The sequence below is a fragment of the Merops nubicus genome, unplaced genomic scaffold (genome assembly GCF_000691845.1).
Source record: "Merops nubicus isolate BGI_N331 unplaced genomic scaffold, ASM69184v1 scaffold37400, whole genome shotgun sequence".
Classification (NCBI taxonomy): Eukaryota; Metazoa; Chordata; class Aves; order Coraciiformes; family Meropidae; genus Merops; species Merops nubicus.
Genome location: NW_008584174.1, coordinates 1 through 12,421, shown reverse-complemented (window position 1 = coordinate 12,421; position 12,421 = coordinate 1). Strand labels below are relative to the sequence as shown.

The 12,421-nt window shown below is 50.1% G+C and overlaps 1 protein-coding gene across 1 annotated transcript; it reads right to left on the bottom strand.

Annotated features, from left to right (window-relative positions):
* Nucleotides 1-1,508: 1,508 nt before the first annotated feature.
* UBXN11 (UBX domain protein 11) lies at nucleotides 1,509-10,797 on the bottom strand (the record flags this gene model as incomplete). Its single annotated transcript, XM_008943331.1, has 11 exons — nucleotides 1,509-1,665; nucleotides 2,513-2,659; nucleotides 3,462-3,529; nucleotides 3,775-3,875; nucleotides 4,561-4,681; nucleotides 6,201-6,278; nucleotides 6,624-6,841; nucleotides 8,178-8,292; nucleotides 8,773-8,849; nucleotides 9,870-9,924; nucleotides 10,697-10,797. Coding segments are annotated over 11 exons (1,238 nt in total), but the record flags the coding sequence as incomplete, so codon positions are not given.
* Nucleotides 10,798-12,421: the final 1,624 nt, after the last annotated feature.

The following is a 12,421-nucleotide window of genomic DNA, read 5'->3' as shown; positions in this document are numbered from 1 at the left end:
TATTTTGACTACAGGTTAAACATCACCCTACGTAACGATTCTGAGTCATTTCCAGCTCAGAGAAGCTGAGTCAGTTGTACTCCCTGCTGCAGCCTGACACAAAGATCTTAACACCTTAGAGTGCTGCTGCTAATCAAAGGCTCACAGGACTTGTCTGAGTATCCTACAGTGCGGTAGCCACAGGTACCTCTCCCCAGCATTCCTCTGTGTGTGGTAAGAACAACAGCCCCGGGGGAGGGACAGCTTCAGCCAGACATGGGAGTGAAAAACAAATCCCTGGTCAGTTATAGACCAGGATGTAGAGGGGCAGTGGAAGACCTTCCCTATAGGAGGTTCCTCTGTATGCTCCTATAGCTGCTCTGGATGGAAAAAGGAGGAAACCAAGCTAGAACTGTGGGGATTGAGTCACAGATCATGGGGAGCCTGTGGAAGAGGCTGGTTTGCCCAAGTCATGCTTCCTATATTTGAGTTGTGCAGGGTCCAGCTCTGCTCTTGAGGAGTCTGGGAAGAGCTCTGGGCATCCTGGCCCTTTCCACAGCAGCTGTGCCTTTGAAATCTTAATGGGAGTGGAAACTGCAACTGAAATGGTTTTCTCAGGAGCCTCTGGTGAGGGCTGGGTGGCGGCGTGTGCAGGGCCTCTGCTGGAAGCAGCCTGCCAGAAGCACTGCCTCGCACCCGTGGGAGTGTCGGCGGCTGGGAGTCAAGTGGGAGCTTGTCAGAGCTGAAATGGGAGGAATGTGCTGGGGAAAGGGGCCTGTGGAGCACAGCCCCAGCCCGTGGGAGATGCTTTGCTCAGGGTTCAGCCGAGAAGCAGCACAGGGGTTATGCTCTTCTCCGATGACACGGTGTCCTGTTGCAGCATCCAGCTCCTGTGCCGAGGGAGGGAGGGAGCTGAGCTGGGGGCTGGCCAAGGGAAGGGGCTGTTCACGTACAGGAAACCCAGGAGCAGGATCTCCTGGCCAAGATGGGGCTGGCTCGGTCCCAGCGTTGTTGTGGCTCAAGGCTTTTTGGTTTAGCTTCACCAGGGACTGTATAACCGAGCCTGCTTCTCTAATGGCCTAAGTGCAGTCGAAATCTCTGGGGAGCAGCTGTGTGGAAAGCAAATTGGCCCTGGCTGTTTGTCTGTCCTGCTGTAGAGAATCCTGAGTCTAGCCAAGCAACTGCTTGGTACCAGTGTAAAGCTGGTGGCCTTCTCTGGACATGGATCAGCCTGGGTAACCTTCAGCAGAGATGAGAAACCAGTCCTTGGGTTTGAGCTGACAGAAATGCCCCATGCTTGGCACCCACCTGGCAGCAGGATGGGGCCCAGAACCCACTGCCACAGGGAGAAGCCAGGCTGCTCCCTCTGAGCTCTCCTCTCCATCCCAGGTAGCAGCACAATGGAACAATCTGGAAAGATGCCCCTCTCCTCTTTTCCCAGCCAGGGGAGACTGTAACATGGTTAATGATCTGAGGCAACTCCTTCCTCTTGCGGAGCTTAGGGTGAGCAGCTCTTGCTGTGAAGCTGTTTACAGCCCTGTCCCCCCTTTTTGGGAGGGGTCTCTTCTCCGCAGCAGCAAGGAGGCGTTGGGGATCAGGCCACATTCCTGCAGGCTCATGGAGTTGTCAGTGTACACCCTCTGGGGAAAGGTGCTGATGATCTCATATGAGTCGGAGTCTCCACCCCTAGGAAAGAACAGCACAGTTTTTCCTATGTGCAGGATCCCCCAAGGTTTTGCTGGGATGCTCTGGCTGATCCAGCTGTCATTATGTAAGAGCAGAGGGAAGAGAGTGTTTCACAAGCATGGGCTGAGCAGAAAAAAGGGCTTCCTGCCCAAACTGTGAACAGCCAGGCATAGAGAGGCCTTTCCAGGCTGCACAGCTTGGTGGGGAATTCTCCTGCATTCCCACAGCAGTGAGCTCATGCTGGGTGGACAGGCCAGGGCTATGGCCTGCAATAGGACTGGGAAGAGGGGAGAGCAAATGGGTCTCCTCAGCTGTCTGGAGGTGTCCCCAAAGGGATGTGTGAGCCCTTTGAAGAACACTTTAAATGTATTGGGATAGAGAGCTGGCTGAGCATAGGGTGAGGTTTGCCCAGCAGCAGATCCATTGGCCAAGCTGAAGGCTGCAGCTTGGCTTCCAAGCTGCACCAGCACCTTGGGAATGGTGGCACCAGGCAGGTGAGTGGTGCTGAGCAGCTGGGAGGAGGCAAAAGGCAGCGCTGGACCTGGGTCAGATGGTGATTCTGAGAGGACAAAAGAGGCTTATCTCTGCTGCTGTGTCAGCTTTTTGGTGATGGTGGGTATTAAATGCTCTGAGCTGAGTGTGACCCTGGCAGTGCTGCCCAGGGAGCATCTCTGGGGGAGCCACAGCAGCAGAGGGTGCCCGGCAGCTCCTGGGGCTGGGCTGTAACCCCAGCCCTGCTTGGCTCAGGCTGATCTGTTTAATCAGCTCCACGGCCTTCAGCAGCAGCCAAGAAACCTTCCGTGGGGCTCAATGGAGCCGGGTGGGGAGTGAGAAGTCCTGGGGCTACCTGGCGTGGGCGAGGCGCTGGCGCAGGTCCCCGATGGTCTCTGTGAGCAGCAGCTTCAGGACGTAGCTCTGCTCCCCACTCTCAGATCTGATGCGGAGGCTGCAGACGTCGGGGGCAGAAGCTTCACCCTCTTCAGCTGCCTCCACCCTGCAGGTGAGAGAAGCTTGTCAGCTGAGGAGCGAGGGCTCTGCTGGTGGCAGAGCCTGTGAGCTCTCCTCAAAGGGCTCTGGGCTCTCCTCTGGGCTGCTGGGGTGATCTGGACCAGGTGGAGGTGTTGGGAGGTGTTTGACCTTTGGGAGTGTCCTTGAGCTGAACAAGGCCCCATCTGATTGTAGACAAGCAGCCTGACCCACAGACCAAACTGCTGCTTTGCTTTCCCTGCCTAAAGGTGTCTTGGAAAGAGGCTTGCTGACCCTTTTTTAGCCTGTTCATTTTAGATCAGGGCTGTCTGGTAAGTACTTTGCCCTACTTTTTTGATTAAAAATAATTTGCTTGGGTTTTCTTTTTTTTTTTTCCATTATCTATTTGGGTCTTGTCTTGCCAGAAGACTGAGTGGAAAAGTGTTAGTGTGACCTCCCACTCGAGCATCCATTTCTTGGAATTTTCCCATTTTAACATGTCCACAAACAGCTTTTTAGATGGTTTCCAAGTCCTAATCCTTGGCTTGGTGTTGGGTAAAGTATTTCCCAGCCATAAGTAAGGAATATTTTGAACAACTGAAGCTTTTGTTAGAGATGTAGAAGAAGATAGCAGGTTCACCATAAAAAATTCAGTGGTCTTCCCAAAAGACCAAACTTGGCCTTTTTTTTTCTAATTATATCTAAGATATAAGAAAAAAGGGGCAAGTCCAGTTACTTCCTCAGCTGAAACCCCTGAAATAAACCCTAGGTGATGAAACAGGAGGAAGATGAGAGCCTGACAGGGAGGGATGGAGGGGCTGTGCCTGTACCTCTCTGGGGCAGACAGCCTGGGTGTCTCCACCAGGATCTCTTTGCTGCTCCTCACCCCATCCGAGCCCTGAAACCAAAGCAGGTGAGTGTCACCACTGCCTGCTCTGCACAGAGAGCAACGGGTGCCAGGAGAACCCAGGAGCAGGTTCCAAAGTGCCATGTGTGCTCTGGTGGAACCTCTCAGGGTGGAGGAGGAAGTTATACAGAGCTGAGAGAGGCCCTGGGAAGAGGTGCTGGTGCTGTGCTGGCTGCTGAGCCCAGGGAATTGGCCTGGCCTCCTTCTGTGGATGTTTAGGGGGTGTCCACTCATACCTGCTGTGCTGCTCTGGCTGAATCTTGGACACCAGTCACTTCTCTGTGTTTGGAGGGCTTGGAAAACTTGTTGAGAAACTGCTCCAAGGGGAGTGTGGAACCTGCCAGAGCAGAGGGCAGATGTGTCCATGTGTGAGCTTTTTGACAAACAATTTTCCCCCAGAACAGGCTGATTTGGTGAAATGAAGAGTGCAACAGCCAGCAGGGAGAGCTCTAACCAGCCCTAGCTAGGCTGAGATGGGCTTTTCGTCTCCCCAGCTGAAGCTTGTCCCACTTTCTGGCCCACTAAATTTTTTATTGTCAACATCAACAGTGAGTAACTGTGCAGCCTGTTCAGCACAGCTGGGATAAGCAGCAGGTAGAAACCTGGTTATTCCTCCTATAAACAGTGAATAATGCAACTATGACTATTTTTACAGATTTGGAAGCTTCTTTATCTTGTGAGGGTGTACTTGATGCTGATACAGGTGAAGATAGAAGGACCTTGGCCTTTCAGAAAGGCACAAGGAAAACATGTTTTTGGAAACCTGCTGAGCTTCTGCTCTTTTATTACCTGTCATGTCTCATTCTTTAGGAGGATTTAATGAGAAGACACCACGTGTGCTGCCTGGCTCCCAGCTCCTGGAGCAACACTGGAGCTACAAGCACAGGACTCTGACCCAAAAGTATTCCCTTCCTCACTGAGACTCTACACGTTCCTCTCCCACCAGCTGAACTGCCCTGGTAAGGTTTTGATTCTCCTCTTTGGGAGTTAGCTGCATTTTTGAGGCAGGTTTAAGAATTTACCTGGGATCTTGGTGGTTTCCTGCACTTCACTTGTCTTTGAATAGCCAACCATTTGGCCACGGCCAGGAAAACGCCCTGGAAGGTCTCTCTCCTGAAATACCATGTCCCTTCTGTCAGTCACCTGTTGAGTTAAGGCCACTGCCATAAGCAAATCTGACTGTTGCACAAGCCTGTTCTCACTGCATCAGAGCACAACTGCAGCAGTGACAACAAAGAGGGGTGAACCCCAAATGAAACTGGGAGAGCTGTGTCTTTAGCAGCTGCTCGAGCTGTTCAAAGTCAATGAAATGGATTTTCAGCTCCTATAGGCTCTCTAACAAAGCAAATAATCCTCGTGGATCCCTCAAGCCCCTGGGATAGCCCACCCAGACCACAGGGTTCATCCATCTCAGCAGGCACTGGGCAGCTGCTCCTTTCCACAAGCTGCAAGAAATGTGCCTGGACTTGAGCTTTCCTCTGTGTCTGCTTCTACACTTGACAATGCCATCTGGGTGGAAAGTGGTTCGGAAGCAGCAGGTTGGGGCTGGAGAGGGATTTTTTGGTAAGAAGCCACAGTGGGGATTGTCAGATGGTGCTGACAAACCAAGGAAGTGCTACCCTGAGGCCCCAGTGGTGGGGAAAGCTGTATAAATAGGGGTTGTCTTTCTGTCTGGGTTCCACTTGTGCTCCTCCTATGCTGCTGTCCTTATCAGTATGTACCTGAGATTACTCTCCTGTGGTTTCCAGATGTGGCCAGCTATAGAATCATGGAATGATTTGGGTGGGAAGGGACCTTTCAAGGTTATCTAGTCCAACCCCCCTTGCAGTGAGCAGGGACATCTGCAACTAGAGCAGGTTGCCCAAAGCTGTGTCCAACCTGGCTTGGAATGTTTCCAGGGGAACCACAGCCCCAAGAGCTTTGCACAACCCTCTTTCTTCCATCTGACTTTCTAACTATCGTGCTGACCAGCTTGTTCTGGCTGTCCTGACCTCAGACTGGCCTGAGCAGTTGTGTCCTGCTTTGTCTGTGGCAGTGGGGGTAGGTACACCCCTCTGGTTGTGCCTGCTTACGTTTGGGATGAACTTGAAGACCTAGATTGGATTCCTTGGAGGTTTTCTGTCTGAAAACGTGGCCTTGGCTTTTTGCCATTTCTGAGAAAACAAAAAATGGGGCCCAAAAGAACCTCAGGTGGCCAAATCCATTTAAAATGAGGCAAAATAAACTCTCCTGAATATCCTCCTTGAGAGCTACTTGTTCTATCTGGTTTTAAAAGATTTTCCAGGGGAACTAGTTGAGAACTTTTTTCCTCCTTATTGTTACACAGCCCTTCAGATACTACAGGTACTGCTTCTCTTCTGCAAAGCCTGCAGTGCTCTTCAGAAGTGCTGTTCCAAGCCAAGACTCTCTGAGGCAGAGAAACCATCCAGTCCTAACACAGAAACAGTGATTTCCTGTAACGGCTCCAGCACGTGTGCCCCCAGCCACCCCCTCCCCAGGACACACGTGCACAGAATTGAGCTCTGTGTGTGCTGTGTTCAGAGACCTCAAACTTATTTGCTGCAGGGAGCATCCAGCAGATGGGTAAAAGAAACCTGACCAATTTCCTCGTGAAGGAAGAGAACAATTTCATCCAAGAAGCCGAGAGTTTTGCACTGCTTACCTGCAAAGGGACCCCATCTGGGTAGTGCTTCTGCAGCTCTGAAGGGAAATAGCCATCCATAATATCCTGCAGGCATTGCTGAAACAAAACATGAGAGCTCCTGGTAGTACCTCAGGCTTTCTGTTTATCTCATGACTGATACGGTCCTTCTGAGCTGCTCCTATTTGGGGTGTTACTGCTGTGCAGAATAATCTGTGTCAAAGGGGCAGAATCTCAGTCTCTTAAGAACTACCCCACGAAGACCTACTACTCTTTACAGACACCACGGGAAGGCAGGTGTGAAGCTGGAGGTCTTGGTAGCTCCAACTTTTTTGGGCTGTGGCGAGCTCCCAAGCCCTGTACCTACAAGTGTCCTTTTCTGACGCTTAGTGGATGGCAGCAGGATGGGTCCAAGTCTTAACTCCTCTACAGACCCTTCCATACCTGCGTGGCTGGGTCCTGGTAGGGCCGGAAGGGTCCGTGGCACATGATGATCCCATTTTGGTACAGCACCAGAGGGAGGGGTTCCGGCTGACTCAGCCAAGCACCCCCCGGCCTGTGCTCAATTTGACAGCTGCCTTCTCCAGCCAGCACGTTCAAATCCTTCACCTTTTCCAAGATGAAATCAAAATCAATCTGGTGTTGGGAAACCACTGCTTCACCTGTGGTGGAAGGATGAGAGTTACAGGGGGAAGGGGATGTTGGCCGAGCAGCTCCCACCTCCCTGTGCGTTTGGAGCCCTAACGTTTTCAGGCTGGGCCACCTCCCCACGCTTGGCCTTTTGCACTTCTGCAAAGTGTGGTGCAACACGGGTGCTGCAGTGCTGCCGGGCTGAGATGGGTGTGTGCAAAACCACAGGGCAGGGCAACAAGCCACGAGCTGCTGTAACTCCAGAGGCAGCTCTTTAGAGAGGCCACGCCGCGCTCCTCGGCTTCACTCGCGATTTCGGGAGTGTTGTCTTGTCTCTTAATGTGGTGCTGTAAAATGCACGGAGGCAGGAGCTGAGCTGGTTGGATGGGGTAAATAGGTCGGGGCAGAGGTGCTGAAGAAGTGCCAGTGTAAACACAGCTGCCTGCCTGCTCCTTGCCACCAGCAGGTTGCTCACGCTCGCTGGGACGCCGCGGCGGATGTTTATCAGGGTGCTGGAGGAGGCTGAAGCAGTGAAGAGTTGTGATAGGACAGAAAAATCAGAAATGAAAGAAGTAGGCAGAGATAAAGCCTTTGGTTCTTTCTGGGTCTGCTTTTTTATGATTTGATAAAAGAGGGAGGAGGAGATCTCCCTTAAGAAGTGTGATTTGAAAACAATGAAAATTATTTCTACTACTTCCCCCACCTTTGCCCCTCCTACCTCTAAGGGAGGGAAGCATTAGTTTGCTTCCCAACCACTATGCAAATATTAGCTGTGTTGGCTGTACAGGCCAAGTATTATTCTTTTTTCCTCTGTTACCACTTCCTAAGAAGCCATTGCTAAATATGCTTGGACCCCATACAGCACAATCAGGTCTCAATTAAACCACTCACGTGGTGGCTGGGAGGAAATGCAAACAATGTTCTCTGATGGAGCCAGGCAACATGGGTAAGCTGCTCCAGCTACTATGTACACAAGCAGCTGATTCTCTTTTCCACCCATTTTACGTCACAATTATTAGAGTAATCAAGCTTCAAATGTTTTGGGTATGTGAATGCTTCCAGAAGCAGCTGCTGTGAGGGTATCCTCCAAATGGCTGAGCCAGCAGGTTCTTTCCTCTTCCCCTAGATGGGGCTTACAAAATACAGGTATAAAATACCAATGTTCTGCCAAGCTTGGCTCCTGTTCCATGGCTCTGTGTCTTTGTCCCTGAGATGGACTGCTGGGAAGACCTCAACACAGGATGACAAATTCTGAAGACCCAAATTCTGGGTCTTTGATGCTTATCTACTCTGGATAGTATCAATCCTTCTCCAAGCATGCAACAGGAGGTAGGACAGCTGCTCCAGCAGACAGTGCTGCTGCTTTACCTGGCTTCCAGAGGCTCTGTGCTGGCAGCCCTTCTTCAGCCCTGAGTGATTCTAAATCTTCCAGCCCTTCGTGTCTGTCTCCAACCCAAATCAGACCATAGTCATTTAGAAACTGCTGTAAGAAGAAAGTACAAGTCAGTGTGGTAGATGAGAGATTCAGAGAACTAGAAATAGAAGCCTGAGAGAAGTCAGCTGTGACTGGGAGAAGCAAAACAGGAGGTGAAAGAGGTTTCTCTGTGGTCCTGACAGACAAACTCACTGGCAGTGTAGTAGTAGCAGTTCTACTAGAAGAAGACAAACAGAAGAATGAAAGTGTTGGTAGTGACACAGTAATTTCCCAAGACTGTAGTACCTGCAAAGAAAATTCCTGCAGCCCTAGAAACTGAACTGGAGAGGCTTGCAGGAGGCACAGATGTTTGAAGAACCTCCTACTTCCTTGCAGCTGACACCCAACCTGCTCGTTCTCATCAGAGAGGTGAGGTGAAGAATCATGATGATCAAAGTGGCAGCTTGAAAAGGATCAAACAGCCTGGGACTGCAACGATCTCAAACCAAAGGTGCAGGTGGCTTAGGGGAAGTGAAGCAGGTGTCTCACCTCCATCTCCCAGACCTGCCTCTGCAGCTGAAGGCACCTAATTTCCAGTTCCTCAACTGTGGATCCATCAGGAGCATCTGAAAGGGGAAACTTTTTTTCTATGTACAGCCTTAAAGAAGAGCTATCAGTAACACATCACACAGTGCCAGTGCCCCAGCAGTACCTGCCTGTGCTACAGCTGAACCCAAGCCCATAAAACACAGGAGCTGAACGTGAGCTCTGCACGCTGGTCCCTGACAATTCAACCTCCAGCAATTTGATAAAGATGTTGACAGACTCAAAAATGGTTGTGAATGGCCCAGGTGCAGTTTCTGCTGTGGAGAGCTGATGTGAGCAGTGCTGTTTGCAATTACACAATGAGAATTGCTTGGCTTAGTCAGTCTTAAGTGACTTATTAAAAAAATAAGTAGGTGTCCACTAACAAACCCAGGCTGAATGGGGAGGACAATGCACAATGAGGTACAAACCAGCTGTTTGTGGTTTGACAGGCATGTTCTTGTTTTCTGCTCAGGAAATGGAGAACTTACCACAGCTTTGTGCTCACAAGGTAGTTCAGCCATTGTAGGAAATGTCTGGGCTCAGCTGGAGAGCTGCTGGATTCCAGGGAACCAAAGAGGGGAAAGCCCTTCAGTGAGTCACTCAGGGCTGAATTTGGTTTAGAGTTAGGCTGCCTTACAGGCCCTCTAGTACTGTTTGAAGCTCCAAGTAGGTTTTTGATTTTGCTTAGCTGTGAGTAGCTCTGTTTTTCCAGCCTGTTTGAACTCAGCAGTATTTACTGCATTTGTTGTTTGGGTTTTTTTCTAACATCCTCAGGTATCTGTGTGGTTGGTTTATGCTCATGGGAACTTAGTAACCCATAGAAAATAGGTCAGGAAATAATAGTTTACTCTGCACCAGAAAAGCCAAGTAAAAGAGGCAAGTGTGGGCCTGCTTTGGCAAATGGTGCTCTGTGTGTAACTGGTACCACTCACCAAAGAGGCTCTTGGGCTTTGAAGGCTCCAAGAGGAGGTCTCCAAACCTCCTCTGTTGCAGTACCAGGAGCTCTGCAGCTCTCCCACAGGTGGGAACAAGGTGCCAAGGGTAGAACAGTTTTTTACCTTCTCCTTTCTGAAGAGTCTGCATCTTTTCTTCAAGTTCAGCAATCCTCCTGTCCTTCAGGACCAGAACAAAAAATGACCTTGTTTAGTTCCTTGGCTTTCAGGACCTTGAGGCACAGTTTGCACAATTAGTCCTGGCCAGGTGAGTCAGTGGGGCACGTCCTCTCACCCCACTCCAGAGACAGGCAAAATAAGGGTCAGAAAGGCTGTATCAACCTCACAAATACCTTAATTAGACTCAGATGAAGGGTGGGATAGAAATACACTGCTCCAGGGATAGGTGAGGGACACGCTGACCTATCTCCCCCTCCTCCATCTGCACAAGGGCTGTAGGCGGACGCACGGATACGTGGCCCTGTGCTTCCTGCTCAGGCACTGCTCGTGCTCTGACCTGCAGTGAGTGGCTGATCTAGAAACAAAACCAGCATCTCTGCAGCCACCTCTTTAAAAAAAGAAAAAATTAAAAGGGCATTTATTCTAAGCTGCAGTAATGTAAAGAGGTCGGCTCCAAGTTGACTCTGCTATTGGTTCAGAAAGCTGAAAAGAAAGGTCTGAAGCTCAACAAACTGCTCATGATAGGAGTGAGAGGGTGCCAAGAGCCTCCTCTTTAAGAAGTCCCATCAAGAACTGTCTGCTCTCCACCCCAGGGACTGACACAATTGTTCTGTTGCTTTGCAAAAGCCTGTTTGTGTAATTAGCAGAGCAGTAATTAGAGCTACAGGTTAACTTGTTTTAGCCCAAACGAGGTCTGAGTGGGTGTCATGCTACTGTGACTTCAATTATCAGAGCAGGGCACAGAAAAGGTTTTTAAGAGGCAGGATTTTTACCTTCAGTTGGAGTTCTTGTGCTTGTTTCTCTATTTTTTGTTCCAACAGAGTGATTTTTTGCATCATGGAGGACACAAGCTCCGTGTCAGTGCGAGCTGCACCTGAAATCACAAATAGAATGTTACCTCTCTAAAATGGCAATCAGTATCTGGGGCTCCTTTGTGCCATGGGGGAGCACTAAAATTCCTCTTATGCCACAGCAGGTAGGACTAGGGGACCTTTTTTGGGGTACTGTGTAGAAACCCTTTGGCTTCTGACTGGTAGGGGGATGGCTGTGTCACTAACAGCAGACTGTGTATGCAGGATGGGGACTGCAGAGAGGTCCTGGCCTGGGGTATTGAGTCCATCAGACTGTCACTGAGACACTGTCATGGCCCAGAATCCCCAAATCACTGAGGAACTTTACCCTGCATGTTCATTTTCAGAGCTGTCCCCCTTAAGCAGGAGAGAAGACTGCCTCACACCGGATCCTTTGTCCTAGGAGACAGGCTGTTATCTTCTGAGAAGAGGCATGAAGAGCATGAAAGAAAGAAAATGGGTCAGCATTTTGGATACATCATCTCCAAAGGCAGGTAAGGAAATAGTTGGTTTATGCTGAGGGAAAGAGAGGGCAGGAGAAAGCAGAGTGGCTCAGTCCATCCACTCCCATGAGTACCCTCAGACTGATGAGTGTGTGTGGGCACTCATGAGCCTGCACTCAAGGGAAGGTTCACTCTCAGCAGCTGGGAGGAGTGAACACAAAATGGGGCTAGCAGAAAAAGTGCCCCTGAGTCGTACAGAGCCTCCTGTGCTGCACAGAGAGGAGAAAGTGCCAACACTGAGCTATTTTAACAAACCCCACAACACTCTGGGGTTAACAGAAGCAGCAAACTTTGCTGGGAGTGGAGAAGGAGTTTTTGCTCTAAAATCTAGTAGGAAGGCTGTGACTTACCTATTTTTACAGTTCCATTTTAAGCCTCTAATGTTCTCTAGGGCTTGCTGAGGATGTGGAAACCTTTGGTTACTTATCTGATTTTTAGATATGTATGAGAAAAAGGGCTACAATAATTATAAAATACATAGGCTGGTAAGAAAAGCCTTATGAGTGGAGGCAATGAACTTGGACAGCTCTGCTCTCTTAATAAAAACAAGTGGGGATAACATGTGTAAATGAAGTATAGGTTCATTAACTTTGGATTTCCTTAATAGGCAATTTTTTAAAAATGTAATTGAAAAGGCTGTGTAAAAAAAAAAAAGCCCAAACTATACGTTTTTCTCATCAGCCCATCTTCCCTGAAAGGGTTGTCAAGACCTGGCCCAGGTTTCCTGGGGCAGGGGTGGAGTCCCCATCCCTGGAGGGGTTTCCAAGCCGTGGAGATGTGGTGTGAGGGACACGGGGCAGTGGGGACCTGGCAGGGATGGGTTGAAGGTCTGACTCAATGAGCTTAAAGGTCTCTTCCACCCAGAGTAAATCTGTGATTCAGTGACACCGAGGAGACACAAACATGACACAAACCTGTGCGAGTCGGGACTGACAATATCCCCGGTTCCTGCCGGGCTTCAGTGCCGGCCAGGAGGGGGCAGATAAGAAATGTGGGGAGTTTTATTTGAGCTAGTGCTGTTTCTGAGCCTGTCCCTGTCATGTGCAGCCCCGTAGATCCCCAGGAGACCGGTAGCGATCGGCTCTGAGGGAGCGTTGGGCAAACAGCGGCTGAGAATAACGGAAGTAACCGGGCGTTGCCGGGC